The sequence below is a fragment of the Balaenoptera musculus genome, chromosome 7 (genome assembly GCF_009873245.2).
Source record: "Balaenoptera musculus isolate JJ_BM4_2016_0621 chromosome 7, mBalMus1.pri.v3, whole genome shotgun sequence".
Classification (NCBI taxonomy): Eukaryota; Metazoa; Chordata; class Mammalia; order Artiodactyla; family Balaenopteridae; genus Balaenoptera; species Balaenoptera musculus.
Genome location: NC_045791.1, coordinates 78994219 through 79018529, shown reverse-complemented (window position 1 = coordinate 79018529; position 24311 = coordinate 78994219). Strand labels below are relative to the sequence as shown.

Below are 24311 nucleotides of genomic sequence, written 5' to 3'. Positions count from 1 at the left end.
TGTTTTTGTTTTTATGGAGTCAAGAAAGAAGAGTTTTGACTGTGTAATTCAGGCAGGTGACCAGGAAAGAGAAATCGAAAGATCTGCTTGCACTATAATTTGACTAGCAGACCTGATTTTCCAGAAAGGTCTATGAAGGACCTGCTGCAGGGATTTCTCTTCGCTTTAGAGACAGCTAGTGTGACCTGATGGAAGAGCAAGCGCTTAGGAGTCAGATAGACTTGTGTTTGTTCCCAGCTTTTCAGCTTGCTACCTCCGTGACCTCTCTGAGCCTCACTATCGTCGTCTGTAAAGTTGGCATAACAGTAACCGATCACTTATTGTGGATCTGGCTCATAGTAAGCACTCAACTACATCAAACGTGACACTGCTTTCAAGTCAAGTCTCCTAGGTGGCAAGGGGTGAGGTGTTATTCTATAGTCAAGACCCTGTACCACATCGACAACTTCCAGAATCTGTCATCTGTGCTTTTTGGGCCTTCCCTGGGTTCTTCCCAATTTGTCTCTAAGTATTGTTGCTCTGACTCTGAACACTGTGACTCTGCTGCTATTTTCCCATTTCAGCAAGGGCCTCCTGACCTAGCAGCCGAGGCGGCCCCTGACCTGCCATGTACCCCAACCCTCTCGTCTACTGCACCTGCTGGGATCCCTGGAACTTGGGACCACGGAAACTAACCGAGACCCCTCAGCCACCAAGAAAGACCTCCCCAGTGAAGTCCAAGTAAGGATTACCTGGGATGGAGTGGAGCCTGGGGGCTTGGGCTGCATTACAGCCATCTTTCTCTCACAAGATTTCCAAAACAGTCAACCTGGCAACAGAATCCCAAGAGGGCCAGAAAGCCCAGCTTTCCACAGCCTGTAGGCTGCACAGCGCTCTTGGCAGTGCTGCCGGGGCTGAGTGTCATTTTCAGTGAGGGAGTCTCAGAATTAGCGCAGCAGGGAAGGGGCCCATGGCAGCTGGCTCTCCATGGGGGACGAAGAGCTTCTAGAACTAGGGGATGAGTTCTGCTGCTGGCCCGGGAACCCCTGGTCAGTGAACAAGTGCCAAGGCCTTCAGCCTGAGGTTCCCCAAGACCATCCTGTTTTTAAAGATTCCCGTTATCAGACCATATATTCCACTTTGGGTTCACAGTGGGGATCTCCCTTACCGGGGAGTGCTAAACCTGGTTTCTGAATTTCCAATTTTCTCATTCTTGTTATTTCCTTTTTCACTTTCAGGCTAACTCCTCCTCCTCCAGCTTCAAAAAAACAAAATTATGCCCAACCGATAACAAAATCTGTTGTCGCCCCAAAGTAAGTATTTTTATGTCCATGGGACAGGAACGGTTCAAGGTATGGGAATAAAATAATCTCCCTTCTTGGCCTTCACAGACCTTCCTGACTTGAGCTAACTGCTGCCAGGTATGTCAGAGAAATGCCAGAACCCGCTGGGATTCCCCCCAGACCTCAGCTCCTACAAGTGGGTTCTGTGGTCCTCTGACCCCACAGCTTTCAAGGTTGCTTCAAAGGAGCTCTCAGTGGAAGTGCCCCAAAAAGCCATTCCCTGCCCTAAAATGGCACGATGCCCGATACACTTCCTTGGCAAAGAGCCTCCCTTGGATTTATGGTGCTGACTCACCCTTCTCCCGATTACCATGTCTAAGGTTTTCTGTAGCTTGCAGCTCTGTTTTTACTCATCAATTAAAGTTTTTAATCCATATTTATAAGCTTAGATGTGTAACTTAGCTTTAGGCCTTTGCATGAATCTTTGTGTTCTATTTATTTATTTATTTGGAAAATTTTTATTGAGCACCTATTATTTGCTATACATTGAGTCAGGTGCAGGGGGACAGCAGTGAACGCGGCAAAGTCTTCACTCTCAGGGACTCACAATGACCATAAACATGTTAATCCATCCAAGGTCTACAAGTGCTACGAGGAAAAATAACACAGGCATAGGGAGGAGGGGATGGTGAGGGTGGGATTGTTATTTTATACAGAGAAGTCAGGGCAATCCCTGTGTAAAAAGCCAGCAGGAGCTGCTTTGGCACCTCGGGCAAGCACTCTTGGCCAAGGGAACAGCGTGTACAAAGGCCCTGGGTGGGAACTTGCTTGGCACGTCTGATCTTTTCCTGGAAAGCAAAGAGGCCCATGTGGGGGGAGTGCAGGAAGTGAGGAGACAGTGTTGGGAAATGAGCTCAGAGAAGCAGCAGAGATGCTGAATGTAGTCGGCAGAATAATGACACCACCACCCCCCCGCCCACAAAGAAGTCCATGTCCTAATCCCTGGAAACCACCACTTTGTTCTGTTACTTGCCAAGGGAAAATTAAGATTGCAGATGGAACTATGTTGCTCATCAGCTGACCTTGAGATGGACAGATCAACCTGGATTATCCAGGTGGGCCTAACGTCAATGTAAAGGTCCTTACACATGAAAGAGGAAGTCAGAGTGTCAGAGAAGGAGACATGATGATAGAAACAGAGGTTGGAGTGATGCCATTGTTGGCTTTGAAGATAGAGGACAAGGCCACTAGGAACGGGGGCAGCTTCTAGGAGCTGGAAAAGGCAAGGAAATAGATTCTCCTCTAGAGCCTCCGGGAGGAATACGACCCTGCCAACACCTTGATTTTAGCCCAGAGAGACCCATTTCACACTCTGCCCTCCAGAACTATAACAAGCTGGTGTTGTTTTCAGGCACTAAACTTATGGTAATTTGTTAGAGTAACAGTAGGAAACTCATACAGTAAACTGTGCTGGCCACTATCAGGACTTTGGCTGTTACTCTGAAAGGGATGGTGTATTCGCTGCTAGGGCTGCCATAACAAAAAACCCCACAAACTGAGTGGCTTAAGCAACAGAAATTTATTGTCTCACAGTGCTGGAAGCTGGAAGTCCAAGGTCAAGGTGCTGGCAGAGTTGGCTTCTGGTGAGGGCTCTCTCCTCGGCTTGCAGTTGGCTGCCTGCCTGCCGCCTCCTCACCTGGTCTTTCCTTTGTGCCTGCACACCCAGGGGTCTCTCTGTGTGTCCTAATCTCTCTTGCAAGGACATCAGTAAAATGGGATTTGTGCCCACCCTAGTGGCTTCATTTTAACTTAGTCACCTCTTTAAAGGTCGTATATCCAAATATAGTCACATTCTGAGACAGCAGGTGTTCGAGCTTCAGCCCGGTGAATTTGGGAGGTTGGCGGGGTGGGGTTGAGGGGCGATCTTTTAGCCGGTAACAGATGGGAAGCCATCAGAGGATTCCGAGAAGGGTGACCCCATCCACCTTACATTTCTTGTCACCACATCAGAAGCTAGTTACTCTTATTCAGCTCTTTCAAAGTCCCGGGTAAGCTCGCTTGTAAACACTCTTGTGACATTTGAGTACCTGATATCATGCTCATGTTTCTGTAACTGAAAACAAAAATTAATTACAATCAGGGTTAACACCAGATCTCAGGATAGTAACACTTTGCTTGTCCTGAATTCATTTAAGGGTCACTTTCAGGATCCCAGAGCACCAATTTCTAGTGTAAACACGAAAGCAGGTGTGCAGACAGCACAGATGTCACTTAAAAATGTGTGCATCGAAGATTAGACACTGTGCTCATAGGAGAGCGCTTGGGATCTTCATGCGAAGTCTCTTGGCCTTGCGTTAGCAATAGTTCTGCTCTTAGACTAGTGACGGATTGATTTCCCACTTTTTTACTGCCCACCATTTCATCACAATCTGTGTACCAACGATCCCTGGACCCTTAAATATTCCCTATTTCCTGAAGTAGACTATTTTGAGAGATGAAAGGGATCGCAGAGATCCCCCAGGTAATGTCACTTTTTACAGATGAGTGGCAGGATCAGGGTGCAGCTCCTAAGCTTGGAACTTTTCTTTGCTCTCCGGTTGCTTTCTGAGCACACCTTTCTCTTGCAGAATGAAAATCCATTTAGGAAAACATGAGGAGAGCAATAAATTACCTTGTGTGAGTAAAAACGGGAAGCGGGCAGTGGGGCTAACATTTATTGTGTGCAGGCATGGATTTTTACACATGTTTACCTCATCGAATCTGTGCAATGATCCTCTGAGGAGGAACTGTAATTACTGCATTTAATGTGTAGCTGGTAAGCGGCAGAACCAAGACTTGAACTCAGCTCAGCCAGACCCCAGAGAGGGCATTTAATTACCTATTTCTGCTGCCTTGTGTAGGGTGAGAAGAGTGTCTCAAGGAAACCAGACGGTGACAATCAGTACAGGCCAGGGTAGAGCTCATGCCCAGATGCAGGAAACCCTCTGCTGCACTTGGGAACCCGCAAAGGGTGGGGGAGGGACCGTCAGGACCCCTGAGAGGAGCAGGGATGGGAGGGTGCTGGAGAAAGAGGTGGGGACCAAACGCAGAAGGACATGACACCTGCCTGGGAGTTTGGGCCTAATCCTTTTTGTGTCTGGGAGGCTTTAGGGGGTCTGACACGGGCACAGGACCAGGTCAGATTTACATTTTAGAAAAAAGACCCTCCGGTGGGATATTATTGGTGCTTTTTACTGCTTTCTGCTTTTGTCTATTTTCCTCGCCCTTCTCCCCCTGCCCCAGCTCTCTTAATGCAAGGATCACACAGTCCCCTAATGGTCAGGAAAAAAAAATAAACAAATATGCAATTGCCCTCCAGGTGGAGCGGATGATGAACTTTAGGGGAGCCAGACTGAAGGCGGAGAGGCCAATTGGGAAGGGATCCCCAGAGCCAAGGAGAAAGATGACAGTGGCCTTGAGCCATGTCAGGGGCAGGGGTGCGGCAAAGAGAGGATGAGGTCGAGATACAGTTAGGAGACAGCAGTGACAGGACTCGTGGGGCTGCAGGGGTGTCCTGCACAACTCAAGATGGTACATCTTATCCTGGACTATGCTGGCCGGTAGCCCTGCCCAGATGAATGACTTGGTGTCTAGTGGGGTGTGGAGGAATTGACTTGAATGTTTTCTGGGTTTTTTTGTTTTGTTTTGTTTGTAACTGAACTAGGCATTTTCTCCTATGTTATTTTGTTTATTCCTCAAAAAAAGCCATTTGAAGAAGAGGTATTATCCTCATTTTCTGATAAGGAGACTGAAGCACGGAGATGTTGAATAACTATGGTTGGTGGCAGAGCCAGGATTTAAACTCGGGCCCATCTAATTCCAAAACCTGAGGGGTTTCCACAATGGTTGGCCGCCTCCTGGCCTCTGGCCATGAAGGAGAACGCAGAGGAGGATGTGGGCTGGGAAGCAGAGCGGTGGCAGGGGTCAGCGGTTGGGTTGTGCACATGCTGAATTTGAGAGGCCTATGGGGGCGCTCAGGAGCCAACCGCGTCTTGCAGTTGGGTGCGAGGAGAGAGGTAAGCTGCGGGAGGGCACGGGGGGAACTTGGGACAGGGAATCCCACCTCACGTGTCTGTTTGTAAGATGTGAGTAGGGCGCTAGCAGAAGATTGGTGCAATCTCAGCACTCCAGGTCTGCAGCATACCTTATCTTCCACCTTGATGCCCAGGAAGTAATAAACATGTCACCTGGCTACCGCTTCGTTCGGAATAGAGAGCAGATTTCCGTCACCTTGGGAGATGAGATGTCTGATAGGAAAAAGCATTCAGAATCAGACAGCATGGACAAAGTCAGAATTTCCAGGTAATGTCCCTGGACCCACATCCAGCTCCTCAGCCCCACCCGGCCTGGCCTCAAGGACGAACCCCTTACTTGGGGCCCAGTTCACGGCGTCCCTTCACTCCTCAGCCTGGCGCCGGCTCCCCTCCGCACCCACCTCTCTGCTCTGAGCCCATTTGAGTCAGGCAGACAGACGAGTCAGGCAGCTGATCTGGAGAATGATTGGGTGGGTGTCCCTCACACTGAAGGGGACTAGCTGTTTCTGGAGGTAATGAGTAGATGAAATGTTCATAAAATAGTCTGAACTTGAAGGGTGAGAGCTGAGAGTAAGGTCAGGGTTTCTGGGAGGCCAGAGCCTGCATCTCTTTTCCATTAAGTCGAAAGATACCACTTAGTTTACGCCTCTGAGAGGTGCAGCGTGGAAGGTTCTGGTCTGACTCCATCCCGGCTGAGCACGCTGCCACCCCCTCTGTCATTCAAGACCCACCCACTCTCTATCCTCCGGGACCACGTAAAGTCAGTCCCCACATCCTCTTCGTGCTACCTGCTAAACCTCTCATTCATATCTCCTCCTTCCCCATCTCCTCCTACATCCTCTCTCTTCTTTCCTCACCCTCAGGAATCAAGGACCTCATCTCTGCTGCACTGCCTGCCACTCTGTTCACTCCAGCTCAGCCAAACAGAGCTGAGTAAACTTACAGATTTCATGGAGTCCCCAGACTCAGAAACACAAAAATCCGTAAATCTACTCTGAAATCCACACTCTTAAATCCCCTCTTTGTCCTGTTTCCGGCCCATTCCTTGTCTATGAGTCACTGTCAGCATCAATCCTATTCCTCCACCTAATTTCCTAATCCTCTGAATTTCTCCCTCCTCCATTTCAAGTATCTTTACCGAGTCAAGGTCAAATCCTCATAGATTTCTGGCATCCTCCTCTTTCCCTTCTAGTCAGTGGGTCACCAGACCACCCCTGCTCACTGCTGGCCAGATTCCCCAAAAGGGCTGCGTGTGAGGCTCAGCCACCCTACTGCCAAACTCCTTCTTCCAAACCACCCTCTGCCCCTACCCCCACCCCCTATGGTGATGGAGCAGGTGCAGGACATGGCCTGGCTCTCACCAGCCCAGAGCCAGCCATGCCCAGGGAGGGCCCTGACTGGCACGGCCTGGAAGCTGCGTGGATGACGGATTACTTGTCCCGCAGGACTGCTATCATTACTGACCTAGAAGAACAGATCTCAGAGCTGACAGCGGTAATAGAGCAAATGAACAGAGACCATCGTTCTGCCCAAAAACTGGTGAATGGTCCTTGAGTTAACCGACATCTCTTTGGGAAGGGGAAGGGCCAATAGTTTCAGATCACCTGCTACGTTCCAGGCAAGGCCAAGCACCTTACTCATGGGAACCAGGCTGTCCAGGCAACAGCCCTGACTCCATCCTCATCCATAATCGCAAGAACTCAAGTCCCTCCTCCAGGCCTAACTCAATTTCCGGGAGTTCTCGGGGAGCCTCTGGCATGTTCAGTGCCACTGTCCTCTCCACACTAGGGGGCGCCAGCCATTTCCAGCAGGGCTGGCTGTGGCCTGTGCGGTGAGTTAAATTTCAGACCTTGCTGAGGCTCTTGGTAACCGCATCAGCGTGACCAGGACTTCAGTTTTGCTCAAAAGCTGCCCAGAAGCCTCCAGTACCACTTCCTGTTGCTGGTGAAACTGCCAAAACCCACTCTCCAGAATCTGCTGATTTCAGTTTGCACTCTTCGTGTTCCCTGGGGCTTCTGGTAACACTTCCTTTAAAATTCACCATTCGTTTTATCACGGGCTTTTCTTCTCCGCCCTAAGCAGAGGCGTCTGGTGGCCTGGACTGGAATGATACATCAGAGCAATCCTTAGATGTCCTCCCCTCTCCTCCCATCTCCTCCTTTCTCCTCCCCATCTCCCCATCCCCTCCTGCCACCAGCCCCCGCCCCCCCACCCCGCCTCGCTTGCCGTTACCGAACCCACGTGTGAAGGATGGCTTCCCAGCAGGCCAACCCCTCGCCCTCTGATACACACCAGATGTGTCCGAATCCTATAGTGACCCAGCATAGGACTCAGGCTGAGACCTTCCCTTCTGAGGATTCATTCCTATAACCTTCCTGAAAACCCTGCCAAGTTCATGGTCACCTTCTGCAGAAAGGAAATTGAGGCTCAGGAAGTTAAATAATTTGCATGAGATCACTCACCTCATCTGTGGTGGGTTACTGGGCAAAATGCACACTTTCAGTCACTGAAGCATCGGCCCTGCTGAAGACATATTTAGAGATTATTTCCATGGAGGGACCTCAGATTGTGATTCTTAAAATTCTCCCAGCTGTGAACAGCCTACATTGTTGTGTGACTGTGCAGAAGGGGGTGTGCGCTGGCCCCGAGGTCTTGTCTCGGCTGGCGGTGTCTATTCCTCCTGAGGCACTGGCCAGAGGACCCGATGTGTGTGTTAGAAGGGAGGTTCACCTGGAACTGAGCACTTCCTGCCTCCACACTGGTTTTAAGTTCATCAAAGCAGGGTCTGAGTCTCAGGCCTCTTTGGCTCCTCCAGGTCAAGCCCTTTGCACAATAAACGATTGCTCAATTGAATTACGTATCCAAAAATCCAAAGACCATGATCTTGCAAAGAGATTACAGTCCAGCCAAAGAGACCAGACCTGCCCACAAAATAGTGAAAGGGATGGTTTCCATGCACCCTTTGTGAACTGATTACGTACCAGACAACATAGAGCGAGGCAAGAATTGTTCCGTTCCCTCAGTAACGATGTGCTCTCTGGCACTGCCGAACACAACGGGAGAGGCTTGGGGAGAGGGGCATACCCCATGAATGGGAAGGTTTCTCAGAATTTGCAGGTTGGAGTGGGAGTGGGGTCCTCAATCCTGTCTTGTTAATGCCAGCCTCGTTTCTAGCTCTCCAATGAGATGGATCTCCGCTGTGCCGAGATGCAGAAGAACTTTGAAAGCAAGAGGAGGTACGCTTTCTGGCACAAGTTCTTGTGTACTGAAGGTCCTAAGGCTCCTGCATCCTTGCAGGATTTCAGTTCACTGGGATTTCAGACAACGTCAAATGGAACTGGGTGGCGAGGGGTAGGGGAGATAAGAGACATGTCTTTGGAGAGCAGGATGGTTTGATCTGAGGTCACTAAAATACAGCCCCGAGAAGGTTATTCCTGGCTTTGTAATTTCTCATCCAAATTTCATTTCAATTATAATCTCCCTTTCCGTTGATTGACGAGAAGAGCCGTTTTTTGGTTCTCTAGGAGGTTTCCATGGTAAACTACTGTTGTTCTCAGCCTGGTCTCTCCCCACGCCCTTCCTCTTCCTCCTCTCACCTCTACTGTCCCTGGCTACTAGGTCAAGGTCTGGGCAAAATGGGAAGAAGTTATGGGAAGGGCAGGAACCAGAGCTGCAGAGACAAACCAAGGGGAAGAAAAAGGAGGTGTGTTGTCTGTGAGAGTGAGAAAACCCACAAAGTCCCCTTCCACACCTCCTGCTGGGCACCAGAGCAGCCCCAGTAGTCCTGCTAGAGAGAGGTCTTCCTAAGTGTCACAAACTTGCTTTTTAAAAATTTTTTAAATTAATTGACTTATTTACTAATAGACTTTATTTTTTAAAGCAGCTTTAAGTTCACAGGAAAAAAGAGCATAAAGTAGAGAGAATTCCCACATACCCCCAGGCCCCATACCTGCACAGCCTTTTGTCATCACTGACATCCCACACCACCACGCGACGTTTGTTACAATCAATGAAGCCTACGCTGACACACAGCGTTATCCCCCAATGTCCACAGTTTACATTAGGATTCACTCTTGATGCTGTACATGCTATGGGTTTTGACAAATATTTAGTGACACGTATCTGCCATTATAGTATCATACAGAATAATTTCATTGCCCTAAAAATCCTCTGAGCTCTGCCTATTCATCCCTCTCTCCCCACTAACCCCTGGCAACCACTGATCTTTTGACTGCCTCCGTAGCTGTGCATTTTCCAAAATGTCACATAGTTGGAATCATACAGCCTGTAGCCCTTTCACAGTGACTTCTTGAACTTACCAATATGCATTTAAGGTTCCTCCATGTCTTTTCTTGGCTTGACAGCTCATACAGCCTTTTATTTTATTTTTTTAATATTTATTTATTTTATTTACTTATTATTATTATTTTTTATTTTTGGCTGCGTCGGGTCTCAGTTGCGGCACGTGGGATCTTCACTGAGGCATGCGGGCTCTTCCTTGTGGCACGCGGGCTTCTCTCTAGTTGTGGCACGTGGGCTCTTGAGCACGTGGGCTCTGTAGTTTGTGGCACGCGGGCTCTCTAGTTGAGCCACGAGGGCCTAGTTGCTCTGCGGCATGTGGGATCTTAGTTCCCCGACCAGGGATTGAACCTGCGTCCCCTGCATTGGAAGGCGGATTCTTTACCACAGGACCACCAGGGAAGTCCCATATGGCCTTTTATTTTAACACTCCTCTTGAACACTGCCAACATCTGCCTCCTGGAATGGAGGCTGGAGAGACCTTGGGCTCTAAAATTATCCTGGGTGTTAATCAGCCCACAGTTTCCCAAAAGGACTGTAAGCAAAGACTGTGCTGTTGGGGGGCATCCATGGGTCCCTGATGTCTCCATGCAAAAAAGTGGATGGTGAAAACAGGGATCTCCTCACCCTTTTCTGGATGGATGTCAGGAGAATGTGTCAGGAAGTGAGGGCCCCGCAGCCTGCCCACCAGCTGCCTGCATGAGGGAGGGGAGGTGGGATCAGGTGAACTTTTCACGGATGACTGTGGCCTTCTCCTGGGGTCCCACAGGGAGCTCGAGGAGGCTCACGCAGCACAGCTCAGTGAGCTGGAGAAAAACTACAAAGCAGCCTTGAAGGCAGAGAAGTTGGCTGCCCAGGATAAACTAGGTACGGTTGGGACCTGGGAGAATGACCCTGATGAGGGGGCGGAGGCTGACCCTGCAGATTTAGGGCGGAGGAACTCCCACGGCCATGGGTGAACTCTGGCTAGGTTTTCGAGGTTTCCTTCTCAAGCCCAGGAAGAGCAAGTGGTTGAGAATGAAACTGAAAAAAGAGAAACCATGTCAAGCAATTTCCTCCCTACCCCCCAGAAGTTAGAAGGGTCTGTGGCCAAGTTTTGGGGTCTGAGCAAGTCCCTTCATCTCCTTAAGTCTTAGTTTCCCAATCTGGGAATCAAGGACAAGAATACCTGCCTTTATCAGAGTGATAAGAATGTGAAAGCACTATTTAAAGTATATTTAAAAGGTCTACAAACGTAATACTGTTCCAATTCAACAAGTTTCCTCACCTGTAAAATGATGGTGTTTCATTAAATTCTAACGGGCACACTATGATTTGTATGGCCTTAAAACCTGTAAGGGTTGTGTGGGCCATTTATCCCATTATTTATGCTGCCTTTGGGAAGGACAAAGTGTGTACCCTTCAGAATTCTGAGTTTATAAACTAATAGCCACAGGGAGAGGAATTTCTATAATCTCCTTCCGTTCTTTTACATTTTTAAAAGACGATATTTGTACCTTGCTGGTTTTCCAGTTCTCTAAAGAGAACATGTATTGTTTTCAAAACCAAGGTACACTAGGAATGTTATTTTAAAAAGACAGAAGGTTTTGCTTCTGTTTTTCCCTCAGTTGTAGGTTTGCCCCCAGGGATTAGTCCTCATACTTGGGGTGCATCAGAATCACCTGAGAAGCATATTATTGACAGATACTGAGCCTTGCCTCTGAAACTCAGCAGGTTTAGAGTGGGGTCCGGCCACCTAAATTTCTAATAAGCTTCCAGAGTGATTGCTAAGGCAACACCATGGTTTCACCACCGACAGGATGAGTTTGAGGTACGGAGAGCGTGCAGGAGAGCTCTCATTTGAATTTGAAAACATGTATTTCAGAGGAATAATGATGACCCTGTTGTTTTCCTTTTGTCCAGAGGAGATGGGAAAGGAATATAAGTATTTGAAGAATATGTTTCATATATATCAGGTGAGATTCAGAGCTCCTTGGTGGATTATGAGAGAAAGAGAAGCAAGGCTCATTCCTGGTTGATGACGTTGAAATGAATCTAGAGCTCTTGCCCAGAAAATCATTTCCTGAAATTCCCAGCCTCCTTGAACCTAAGTGACCCTCAAGGAGAAGAGGGAACCTGCGGACTGTGATGGCACCCATGCAGGACATGTCAGTCACCCAGACCCTAAAGGAGCCCGTTGAAAAATATGTTTGTCATTACAAAAGTAATACCTGCTCATTGTTTTTTAAAAAATGGAAATTCAAAAACCAACAACAGGGACTTCCCTGGTGGCACAGTGGTTAAGAATCTGCCTGTCAGTGCAGGGGACACGGGTTCGATTCCTGGTCCGGGAAGATCCCACATGTCGCGGAGCAACTAAGCCCATGCGCCACAACTACTGAGCCTGCGCTCTAGAGCCCGTGAGCCACAACCACTGAGCCCGTGTGCCACAGTTACTGAAGCCCGCGCGCCTAGAGCCCGTGCTCCGCAACAAGAGAAGCCACCGCAATGAGAAGCCCGCGCACCACAACGAAGAGTAGACCCTGCTCGCCGCAACTAGAGAAAGCCTGCGCGCAGCAACGAAGACCCAACGCAGCCAAAAATAAAACTAATTAATTAAAATAACAACAACAACAACAACAACAGCAACAACAAAAAGAATGAACTATCACCACCCCAAGACAACCACTGTTGATATTTGTACTTTGTAACATCTTTGATCTTAGTAAAGTACTGGGTCAAAAAGAATAAACACTTGTAAGGCCTTTGATGCATTTGGCCAAATTGCCATCCAAAAGGACTGTGTCGCTCTGCACTAACTCTAGCAAGCAGAGCAGGGAGTACCTCAGAACATAGCCCATCCACTTAGCCAGCTAATTTGATGGAGCCCCAGGAAACCAGAATTAGGGCATGATTTCATCCTAGGGGGATGAAAGAGAGTGGGAGGGGGGAAGTGGACAGGGGAAGGGCTGGGCCAGCAAGCCCCCATCCTATGGTGACCAACTGGTCCTGGTTTGCCAGGGACTTTCTGGGTTTTAGCACTGACAGTCTGGAGTCCCAGGAAACAACTCAGTCCCAGGCAAACAATGACAGTTGATAAAAAAATTAACAACTTGGCATTTCCCTTGTTTCCCCCTGTGCTATTGATGAGTGATTCATGATTCAGAGAGAGCTGACACGAGCACGAGCACCTGCAACATGCTCAACTGCCTGTCTTCAAAGGAAGCCCAGTTCCAACAGGGCAAACACTGTGCAGAGTTTTCTTTGATCTTCAGGGTTCTGCAGGCTCTTGGGTGACTGGGCTGGAATTGACTCCCATCAGTCACCATATGGGGCCCCCAGCAAGGGTCCCAGGTGAGGGAAGCCACAAAGGGCTCAGGGCTGAGCCTCAGGCCAGGCTGCAGCCTTTCAGGATGCTTTTCTCCATGGTACCTTTGCACCTCCACAGAACAGCATTTATGATGAAATGGAGGACAAGTGGTCAAAGAAGAAGGCAGAATGGGAGAAGGATGAGAAGTTGGAGTGGGAAAAGATCCTGTTACGGCAAAGTGAGTACAGGAATTTTAGACTTTTTGATGACAGATGCACCAACAAACTGGCATTAAGTTTGGTCTCAACTTGAGGAAGGCAGCCTTGAAGTCATGAAGGATGATGGGTGGGCTGCATGGCTGGACTCCTGAATGGAAGGTGCCTGGAGTCTTCAAGAAAGTGCAACAAGGATAGAGTCTTTTATGTAGTTTAGCCACCTGAGGGTCTAAACTGTACCATCCAGAACTCACTAGTTGCAAGTTTGGCAATCATGGGCTGGAACGAGTAAGCTGTGTGTAAATGAAGAATTAGAAAATACTCCTGGCTAGTAGTTCAGCTATGCAGCAGGTAAATTTTTTTATTAGCTAAGTTTCTCACCTGGCCTAATTTGCTTTGTCCTTTTCTTTTGTAAATGGGGAGTCTTTCATTTGTACCTAATACAGAATATCTATTAGGTCAAAAAAGTGAAACTAAGTTTTTAGATTTTATTTATAGGACTCATCTTGCTGGGTGATTTAAATTATATATTTTGTTGGAAATTATTTTAAAAAATAGAATGGAATTTTATCTCATTGTGTTATTGGTAATCCATCAAATAATTAGTGACTACTTTTATTTTTCTATGGCATTTGTATCAGAATTCATCAGTTAATTTTTTTTATTCTTAGTGCGGGAAGAGAGGAAGAGCAACCATTTAAACCATGTAAGTAAACAGTTGAAAAGTTAAGAAATTAATAGTTTGAATTAAAAATATGTCTGCCATGATTCCTAAAAATATGATGGATCCAATACTGTTAGCATGGACCTCTTTTTGGTAGATTTTCTAAATCTCTATTTTCCTAATTATCAAATGTATTCAGGAAAGTCTTTGACTTAGTAGTGCCCATTTTTTAAGGGTTCTGACATTTAAGTTAAATTTCACTAATATGGTTGTAGTATAAAGATCTGCCTTAAATTCTTTTGCCTTATTTTTTTGATCTTATTTTTTAACCAAAGTAATAAAAGTATAACAGGTAAGTTAATTTTTAGCACTGTCCATTGACTTCTTGTCATAGCAGGTGAAAGCTTAGCTTCTTCGGTCCACCATGACGTTATTTCCCTCCCTGTGTTCCCTCAACATGTATCAGTTTTTATTAAATCAGAATCAATGTTTACATTACTACGACTCTGCAAATATTGTGCATTGCTGAGCCATATAGTTCTCTGACTGTGCCTCCTCCTTGTACACCCTTCATTCTTTTTCTTAAATATTAATGAAATTGGAGCACTTCTGCACTTCTCTAGGATAACCCAACCCCCCTTTTCCTAGCCAACGTGATCTCACACAGCCAAATGCAGTAAGTAGCTCCCTGCCCGGTCTCCCTGCTTTCACATTCTTCATTTTTTCTGTGGAATTAATTTCCTGACTATATTCACTTGCCTGTTTTCTAACAGCTATTTTTTTCCCCACATGTTTTAACATTTGTCACATGCCTATCAAAAATATGTTCCGTCTACTAAGCCACATCTGTTCCATTTTTTTCTTGGAGACACTTTTCCCCAATCTTTTGTCTTCCTACTCCCATATAGACTAGTGTTCCCCTAGGCCTGCTCTATGCCTCTTTTCCTGGGATATCTGTGTGAAGTCATCTGGGATCTCACATAACTCTGCTCTCTTATGTTGGATCCCCTATGTCCTAGATTCTGTTTCCCTCTTGTCTTGTTATACTTCCTTGTTTTACTGGAGCACATTTTCCTGGGAAAAGGGCACATGGGCAGAAAGTTTATAGAGATCTAGCCTCTCTGAAACTCCTTCTATTTGATAAAGTATAGAATTCTCAGTTGAAACTAATTTTTGCAGTTCTAAAGACACTTCCCTCTCATCTTCTCATTTACACTGTTGCTCTTAAACCTGTTGACATTGTATGGTACATTGTACATTACCGATTTTAGTCATTTCCCCCCATCCCTTCCTTCTCGGGAACCTTTTAGTACCTTCCCTCTCCCTGGGATTTTGAAATTTCATAATTTGGTTTGGTATAGACCTTTTTTGTGTGTTTCTTTGATATTCTGTTTTTTTCTTCCAGGTTCCTATTATTCGGATGTTGGAAGTCTTAGACTTACCAGATCGCTAACTTTTTTCCCCTCCTGCTTTGCATTTTGTCTTTTTGTCCTGCTTCCTGGAGATTTCCTTGACTGTGCTCTAATCCTTCTATTGAATATATTGTTTTGTCTACCTTATTTTCAATTTATAGAGTTCTCTTATATCCTGTCATTCTTTTTTTCACTGATGCAATTTCAAGTTTTCATTTGCTCCTGAGTTTTTATCACTCCCATCAATTCCTTCTTCCTGTTTTGTTTTGTTTTTTTTTAAAGCATCCTTATATTTTATTTTATTTATTTATTTTTTGGCTGCATTGGGTCTTGGTTTCTGCACGTGGGCTTTCTCTGGTTGCGGTGAGCTGGGCCTACTCTTTGTTGGGTGCGTGGGCTTCTCATTGCAGTGGCTTCTCTTGTTGCGGAGCACAGGCTCTAGGGCGTGTGGGCTTCAGTAGTTGTGGCTCATGGGCTCTAGAGCGCAGGCTCAGTAGTTGTGGCGCATGGGCTCAGTTGCTCTGTGGTATGTGGGATCTTTCTGGGCCAGGGCTCGAACCCGTGTCCCCTGCATTGGCAGGCGGATTCTTAACCACTGCGCCACCAGGGAAGTCCCATTCCTTCTTCCTGTTTTGATCTCTTACTTGTTGGGGGCTTCCCTCAAACGTGTGATGGTCCTTGGCTGTCTGTTAAGATCTAATTGGAAGCATCACTTGGACAACTCGTTAACTGATGGGCCTCACTCCAAGGATTTGGGGACCACGCCTCTGAACTCTGAGCCTGCCTTGGGTTCTGTAAGACAAACTGGTTTTCTTGTTCCTGTCCTAGTCACTCTCTGTAGGTACCAAGGTTGTGCTTCCTCTGTTCTGCCATGTCAGTTACCACTCCTTTATCTAGTCTTTTCACCTTTCAAACATTAAAAATCATCTGCTGTTTATCCTGTCTTATGTATAGCTTTTTTAAAAAATGCCTTTAATCCTACTGAGATGATATCTGAAAGAAGGGGGAGAGGAAATAGATTTGTGGTCAGTCTACTCAAACTTAGATTTATTCTTTGAATATAGGTTCTGAGTTTGAAGTTTAATTCAATATAATTAACGATATTAATTCAGACAATATTTTTGATTATACCTATAATTAGAATATTATACTTTTCTACTAAGGCCTGGAGTATGAATTCTATTCAAACCACTCACCCTACCATATTGTCCATTAATGTGCAACATAGATGGAGTATTACAGACTTTTCAGTTAAAGTCATTGATTCTTAATAAACGTATCCAAAACTTGTGAAAAGGGGGAAGAAAAAAGTGAACTTCAGCTTTATTCTCTTTTTTTTTTTTTTTCATTTATATACTTTTATTTGGGAATGTTTAAGTCAATACAGAGAAAACTAAATTTCAGAGACACTGAATATCATTAGTTTGGATATCATTACTTTATTATAAAAGAAACACGGAAATTATTTACAGGATGAAAGATTTCAGAACTTCAGTGGCAGCTTCACGTGATGCCATTGGGGGAACGGGCAGCTTCACGTGATGCCATTTCAATAGTGACTTATTTTAGTCGACATATTTTCCAAGAATGTCACCATCTCTAAATAAGAAATAATCCTTGTCATCTAGAACTACTTTGGTGCCTCCATATTCTGGGAGAAGAACTTTATCTCCAACTTTCACACTAACTGGTTGAATCTCTCCACCCTTTCCTTTAGAGCCTGATCCAACAGCTACTACCATTGCTTGCAATACTTTTCCTTGCGATTTTTCTGGAAGCATAATGCCTCCTTTGGTTACAACTTCGGGTGCACTTCTTTCAACTAATACTCGGTCAAAGAGGGGAAGAAACTTTCTAAATGCCTGTCCTGCCGTGACTCGGGTTGCCGCCCTTCGTACTCTCGCTCTCTCCAGCTTTATTCTTTTAATGGGTTAAAATCAGAGGCAGTAGGCACAGTGGGAAGAGTCATTGGGTGGGGGCAGGATTTCAACAGGTACTTGACCTTTAATGATAAGCTTTGAGGGTTGTTACTTACTAGCCTCCTAGGTATGATTATTTTCTAGTCTTCACCATTAAACCTGAAGTCTACTAAGCAACCTTTCCCCTTATAAAGATTGTAAAAGTCCATGTATTTTGTCCTTAGTGCTGAATGAAGATAAATACTCTTCTTCAGTGACCAATTGAAATAATACCTATGAACATTAAACTGTCAGTAGTGTTTTTTGCTACTTGTTTTTTTTTTTTTGTATTTGCATTTTATACCCTTATGTGTGTCAGTGCAGTTTATTGAGGTTGTGAGCCAGCAATGGTAAGGCTTTAATCATAAAGGACAGTTATCTTAAATTTTCAAGCAAGATGAGAGGAAAGTAATCTGCTGGCAGCTAACATATCTAGGCTTTGCTCAGAGGCTTCAATTCTGCCATCCTTTAGTGAACACTAGATGCTGGAAAGTTTGAATAGTTTCAGGAGTAGGCCTGTGGAAGTGTTTCTTTTGTAGGATCGAGCCAGTAGACTGTAAGTTGCTGATACATTAAATGAGCCCCCATAGGACTATAGACCACATCTAATTAAAAATTTTAAATGTTTTAGCAGTAATATTTCCAAAGACAAATCAATATACATTCATAATAGAAAAAAAAGTTTTTAATAGAGGAAAACAGGATAAATAGCACCCAAAGCTCTACCAACTAGTCTATATTTTGGTACATTTCCTTACTATTTTTATTCCCCTCATATATAGATTTTTGGTCAGAATTGACTTTTATTACGTGTAGTGTATGTCATATTATACCCTAATAGTAGTGACCTTAAAAGATAACCTGCTTCGTTTAGAATCAAAGTATTTGAATGAGTGAATTTTCATTTTTCATGCTGTATCTGTTTTTTGAGATTCTAAAATTACACATTAACCAAATAGCTTAAGGACCATATCAGAGTTTTAGTTTAAAACATTTCTAGCTTGAAGGAGAAATTAGTCTTCCAAATAGTGATACTTTTCAAATATGTTACATCTAGAACTTTTTGTTAATAAGGAATAAGTGGCTTTGCATAAAGCATCTGAAACAAGCAAAATGGTGTTTTATATATGCCATTTGGATATTTCTGATTATTGGATACTGGCAATTTTTATTTAAATGCTCTGTATTTTAAAAAGCATCAACTAGATTTTCTCCCTGCCTCACCTTTCATGTATTTGTGGAGGACATTGATGGGAGAGTGTGACAGCATGGTGAAAACTATTTTATATTAATAGGAGGAAGGAAGGCTCATCTGAATTAGTAAACAAACAACAACCAAAAACAAAACCCAGCTTTAAAATTGTTTGTATTCTGTGGTATTAAAGAATGCTACTCTTCCTTCCAGTGGCTTTCAGTGATTGGGATTTGGTTATTGGCCTTACTTTAAGGAAGAGAGTTGTCCTAACATAGTTTAGGCCATTTTAGTATTTGACTATTGCCGTGTTCATGGGCTCTTCACAAATAAATGGATACTTCTAAAGTGTTTTAAAGATAGTTCATTCTCTAGAGGGTCTCAAAAAGTTCTTTGTCACCTATCCAACACCACTGTAGATAAATTCTCACGAATTTGTATCTTTAGTAAGATTTACCTCCAGTTGTAACTGATCTTAAATAATTTCTCAAACACTTGTTGAATCCTAATTTGTCCCAGATTCTGTGCTCAGTAGCTGGAGGTAGGAGAAGAATCTTCCTAACCTGGAGAAGCTTGTTTACTTAAGAGGGTGGTACTATGCAAGCAGCTGAGACCATGGAACAGTTGGTAAATTAGATGTGTGAGTGTGCAGAAAGTGAGAAGTTTTGTGGTGTGCCTGCTGGCAAAGGGATCCTAGAGGAAGATGGGGTCAAGCTTGCTGGGACAGGAGGAAGAAAAAGGCACTGCAGGCAGAGAGCAGCATGGGTGAGGCAGGAGTGTCAAATAACACGTAGAACAGAATTAGTACAATTTTGAAATGAATGGCAAGTATTCTCTGAGGTTCTCACTTGAGTAATGTAATGGCAGTCTTACTTAAACATGAAGTGAGAAGTTAAATTCTCAGAGTTGTTTTATCCGTTTTTTTTGGATGCGAGAGAATCTTTAAGCAGTACCTTTTTGTCCTCCAGATAAGGAAGTTGAGGCCCAGAGAGACTTATGGCCCCCAGCTTTTTAGTGATAGAGCAGCCCTGGCATGCCCAGCCTCTGATTCGAAAACGTTTGTTTCGTCACACTGTCTCCTGAACTAATACATTTATTATTGGTGTTCATTTACTGCAGTGAAATGCTCCTACATCGGTATTACATAAAGCATTACGTTTTATTGTAGTAAATGAATAGAAATAGGAAATCTCAGCTGCATTTCATTGCTTAAGGAAAAAACCCTGAAATCTTATTCTAAACTTTTTACATTATTATAAAGGTAATTTATAATAGGCGCTTGCCAGGTTTGATTATAGGTACTATATCAAGGCAGCATTTTATAACCCATTTCTCAAAGCTCGTCTGTGGAAGTCAGAGTATAGAGGTTTCCCATAGAGCTGCACATGATATCACACTCAGGCAGTTCATGGAGTGTAAGAAAAATCTTAATGCTTTATCGTTTGACATTTTAACCAAGGAAAAAAACACACTTTATAGGTTTAACTTACTGTGACATTTTCTTCTATTTCCCTTCCCCTTCAGGTATCTCCAGGGCAGCTTACTAAAAAGTATAGCTCATGCTCAACAATATTTCTAGATGACAGCACAGTCAGCCAGCCTAATCTTAGAACCACAGTAAAATGGTGAGTACAAGTAGGTTGCCAAGGGCTGAGTGACAGACCCCCTTATCGCTAAAAGCATCCTAGCCATACATAATTTCATTCATTTGAATTGTCCTTTTCAGTGATCAGGTTAAAAAACTGGTGTCAACTATAGATTGATTTCAAGGACCTAAATATGAATTTTCAGTTTCCATTTTAATCTTAGAGCGCATGATAGAAGGGAAAGCCAGTTAGCAAATAAGAAATCCCAGAAAAAGTATAAATCTTTATTTGACGCATTTCTGTCGTTAAGCCATTGTTGAACATAATGAGAAAGAGAGGTACTTTTTATTGGCTATTTCTAGAAAAAATTATTTCTTTATGAGTTGTAGTCCTCAAACAATGTATACTACTTTGGAAGCTACTCTTAGAAGAAGGAACAGCTTGTCCCCTACTGGCACCAAAGCGAATCTGCATTTAAATTTAATTGGATTTTGTCAGATTTATCCCACTGTGCATTTTTTTTTTCCTGCACTATTTCTGTATGAAATTTTACTTCTCCTTCCTGTCCCCCAAAGAGGGGGAGAATATATCAAACCAGTCTTAAGAAATACACACTCAAGCTTAATTTCTTTGTAGACGAAATTTGTTCAACTGAGGTTTTAACTTAATAGACACATTTAATTTTTGTTTATATATATAAATATATCTCCAACACACTGTATCAATCACAGCAGAGAACAGTAAAAGAGGTGAGGTTTCGGAAACATGGCTGTGGTCAGGCTTATACTTAAGGAGACACGAACAGTGTCATGATGATGGAAACTATTCTTTAATTTCTGGGAGCACCTCATAGTCCACAATTGGAGATGCACTTTCAAAACACCCTAATGATGAACCTTTCAAGCTTATTTAAGAGAGAAAAACCAAACGGGATGCAGAGCTTCTTGCCTCCTCCCTCGCGGTTGTCCACGAAACATTAACATCTCCTTAGGATATGAATGTTGATTTTCCAGAACACAGTTTGGGAAATGCTATTTGAAAATATTAATGTCCTTATCCTTCATTTTATTTGTTGTCTTAATTTTATAAGCTAATTATATTTTTAATTGGTTTTTAATGTGCCAGCTTTTTTTTTAGCTATTTAAATTATCAGTAACTTCTACTTTAATTAAAGACAGCAAGTTCACAGTCATAATAATGTAACTTTCCTCTCTTGCTTACAATAATAGTTGCAGTCAAATCATGTTTCAGCAAAAACTGAGCCCCATCTCTAAAGTCCTGAGTTTGGGCACTTATCACATCATCACTGAATGTTTTTATTCAGCCAAGACACTGAATCTGTGGGTACAAAAACCACTCTACTTTGGCTAGAGTCGCAGCTTCTTTTGAATTCAAAAGAGTCTGATGTCCAGTATATAATTCAAAAGTACTTTGAAGGTTAACCTTGCTCAGGGACTTCCCTGGTGGTGTAGTGGTTAAGAATCTGCCTGCCAACGCAGGGGACACAGGTTCGAGCCCTGGTCTGGGAAGATCCCACATGCCGCAGAGCAATTAAACCCGTGCGCCACAACTACTGAGCCTGTGCCGTAGAGCCCGCGAGCCACAGCTCCTGAGCCCGTGTGCCACAACTACTGAAGCCCACGCACCTAGAGCCCGTGCTGTGCAACAAGAGAAGCCACCACAGTGAGAAGGCCGCGCACCACGACAAAGAGCAGCCCCCGCTCTTGGCAACTAGAGAAAGCCCGCGCGCAGTAACAAAGACCCCATGCAGCCAAAAATAAGTAAAATTAAATAAAATTAAAAAAAAAAAAAAGATTAACCTTGCTCAGACAAGTAGGTTTCATCCTTTTTTTTTCCCGACCTAGTCTAATTTTTGGAAGTACAGTAAATTTTAATTTGCTCTCATGAAGTTTTAAAAATGATCATTCATCACATTCATTATTGGTGAAATAAAGGTTTACTGAGAAAATTAATAGGGCCAATTGGCTTTTAGGAATGATTTTGAAAATGTTTATCATGGGGTTAGTTTTCAGTGGGGTAGTTGTTCTCAGTGGGGTAGGTGAGCCTTATTAGAATCACTTATGCAACTTTTCAAGATATATGTTTCTGGATGCACAAAGTCCACCCGCCTGCCCCCGCCTCCAAGACACAGTGTCTGTGTGTCTGTGTGTCTGTCTGTCTCTCTCTCACCCACGCACACACACCTTTTGACAAGATGGGGAATGATGTGAAGCATGATTATATGGACAAAAGCATCCCGAGTGATTCTCCGATCTTAACCCTAACTCATTCATCCCTAAACTTTGCTGCACGCTGCAGTCATCTGGGGATCTTTAAAAACAGTCCTGATGCCCAAGTCATACCCAGTGCCGGTTAAATCAGAACATCTTGAAGCAGAAGCCAGGCAGTTTTTAAAGCTTCTCAGATGATCCCAGTGTGCAGCTGAGCTTGGGAGCCACTATTTGGTTAGAGGGCAGGAGAAAGAGAACTGCTTCTGATAATTAGTGGGACCTTAGGTAAGTCAGTTTTAAGCCTTGGTTCCCTTATCTGTAAAAATGGGTTGTTTAATTAAATGTCATCTACGGTTCAGTGGTCCTTTCCATCATAAAACTTCTAACGCTGTGATTTTAAAATCAATTTGAAGATGAAACTTTGAAGCACTATAGAAGTATCCATCTTTGATGCTAACGGTGTTACAGGCCTTTATACAAGTGCTAAGATTCTATAGACCTATTATAAAATTCAGATTTGCCTTCCCTCAATTATTTTGAGTTTCATTTTAGACACTGAGAACAAAGGGGAGCATATAACTTAACCAGAGAACCCCTTTGTTGCCTAATATGCAACAGCTGTGAATAACTTAGGAATATAGTAACTTAAAAAAGACTACCTAAGGACTTGTATCTATCTGTTCGTTAATACTTTATTTAAAATAATTTGGAAATACCTGTCATTAATAGTATACTGTGTAGTATTATGCTGTATTATTAGCACTGCTTATTTCAGGATAGCTAGACCTATCATCAGTTTTGTGGCTATAAAATTTTGCTATTAAATTTTCTAATAATTATGTAAAAGTGATTTTAAATCATTTTGGTATAGAGCACTTTTATTATTTACTTTTAGGGAAATAATGGAAAACGGATGGGTAGGTGGATAGCGAACTAAATCAACTGAAATTCAGGGGCTAACAAAAAAACCACACACACACACACCCCCCCACACACAAACTACTATATGGCTTAAATTTAAGCATGTGTATAGATAGATATAACTTGTACAGGACAGAAGGTTTTGTGGGTAGAAGGACAAATGACAGGGGAAATATGTAATAATTTATATATTATAATAATCAACCAAAACATGCCTTCTAACAGCATATCTAGCATTTTGGGTCTCCTAATTTTGCTAAAAGCTGAAGAACCTAAAACAAGGGGGAAAGCACCCATGTGGTACTGTTCTGAATTCGAGGATTTCGGGGCCACTGGGCCTCTGGAAGGTCTTCCCTCCTTGCTAACCCCTTTTTAAAAATGTCTTCAGGCCTGATATGATAAAAATCAGTTATTACAATGTATTTTTTTTCCTCCACAGTATGACCTTAGCAATATATTACCACATAAAGAACAGGTGAGCTCTTTTAAAACCTATCTTGTTATTCCAGCTAATTAATTTACAAGGTATCAAGTTTAGTGTTAGGTAATAACTATAGATGTTACTGGCATAAGCTTTTATTATTCGAGTGCTTTTATTACAATATAGAAGTGAATCATTTATTTTTATCTTAGGACCCTTAATTCTTAGGTTACTGAGCATCCCAAAGAGTATTTGTTTATATGGGTTATATTGATAATTTACTGTATTAGAAATTGAAATTGAGAATTTAAAAAATTAAATCCATTGTATGTTAAAACAGGGTTTGCCTTAGCACTATTGAAATTTTGAGCTAGATAATGCTTTGTTGTGGGGTGTCGTCCTGTGTGTTATAGGGTATATAGCAGCACCCTTGGCCTCTACTCACTAGATGCCAGTAGCACCTTCTTCCCTCCACATTACGACAACCAAAACTGTCTCCAGCCATGGCCAGAAGTCCCCTGGGGGACGAAATCACCCCTGATTGGGAACCCCAGTGTTTAACATAAGTCATTTTTTTTTTAATGAAAAATAACTATTTTCCACAACAAAAAATATTGAGAGAAAAGTATCTCCTTAATAGAAGACAGCTGATTCTCATATCTATTCTGTCTTCAGTCATTTGTTTTGAAGAAACAATATGAAGAAGATCCAGCCGCTTGCAGATATATAGTTGGAAAAAGATGTATTTTTAAAGCCTTCAGATAATTTGGTATATTCTTTGATACTGT

The 24311-nt window shown here is 43.5% G+C and overlaps 2 protein-coding genes across 2 annotated transcripts in view; one reads left to right on the top strand and one right to left on the bottom strand.

Annotated features, from left to right (window-relative positions):
• The first annotated feature begins 607 nt into the window (after positions 1–607).
• Positions 608–24311, top strand: part of FLACC1 (flagellum associated containing coiled-coil domains 1) — a 40508-nt gene continuing 16804 nt past the window's right edge. The window contains exons 1-9 of the mRNA XM_036857018.1: positions 608–720; positions 1218–1292; positions 3890–3938; positions 5470–5603; positions 6781–6874; positions 8510–8571; positions 10404–10501; positions 11537–11589; positions 13062–13161. Of these exons, the coding sequence (XP_036712913.1) occupies positions 608–720; positions 1218–1292; positions 3890–3938; positions 5470–5603; positions 6781–6874; positions 8510–8571; positions 10404–10501; positions 11537–11589; positions 13062–13161 (778 nt within the window). The remainder of the gene's footprint in view (positions 721–1217; positions 1293–3889; positions 3939–5469; positions 5604–6780; positions 6875–8509; positions 8572–10403; positions 10502–11536; positions 11590–13061; positions 13162–24311) is intronic.
• LOC118897734 (10 kDa heat shock protein, mitochondrial-like) lies at positions 16631–17145 on the bottom strand (the record flags this gene model as incomplete). Its single annotated transcript, XM_036857019.1, has 1 exon — positions 16631–17145. A coding segment is annotated over one exon (366 nt), but the record flags the coding sequence as incomplete, so codon positions are not given.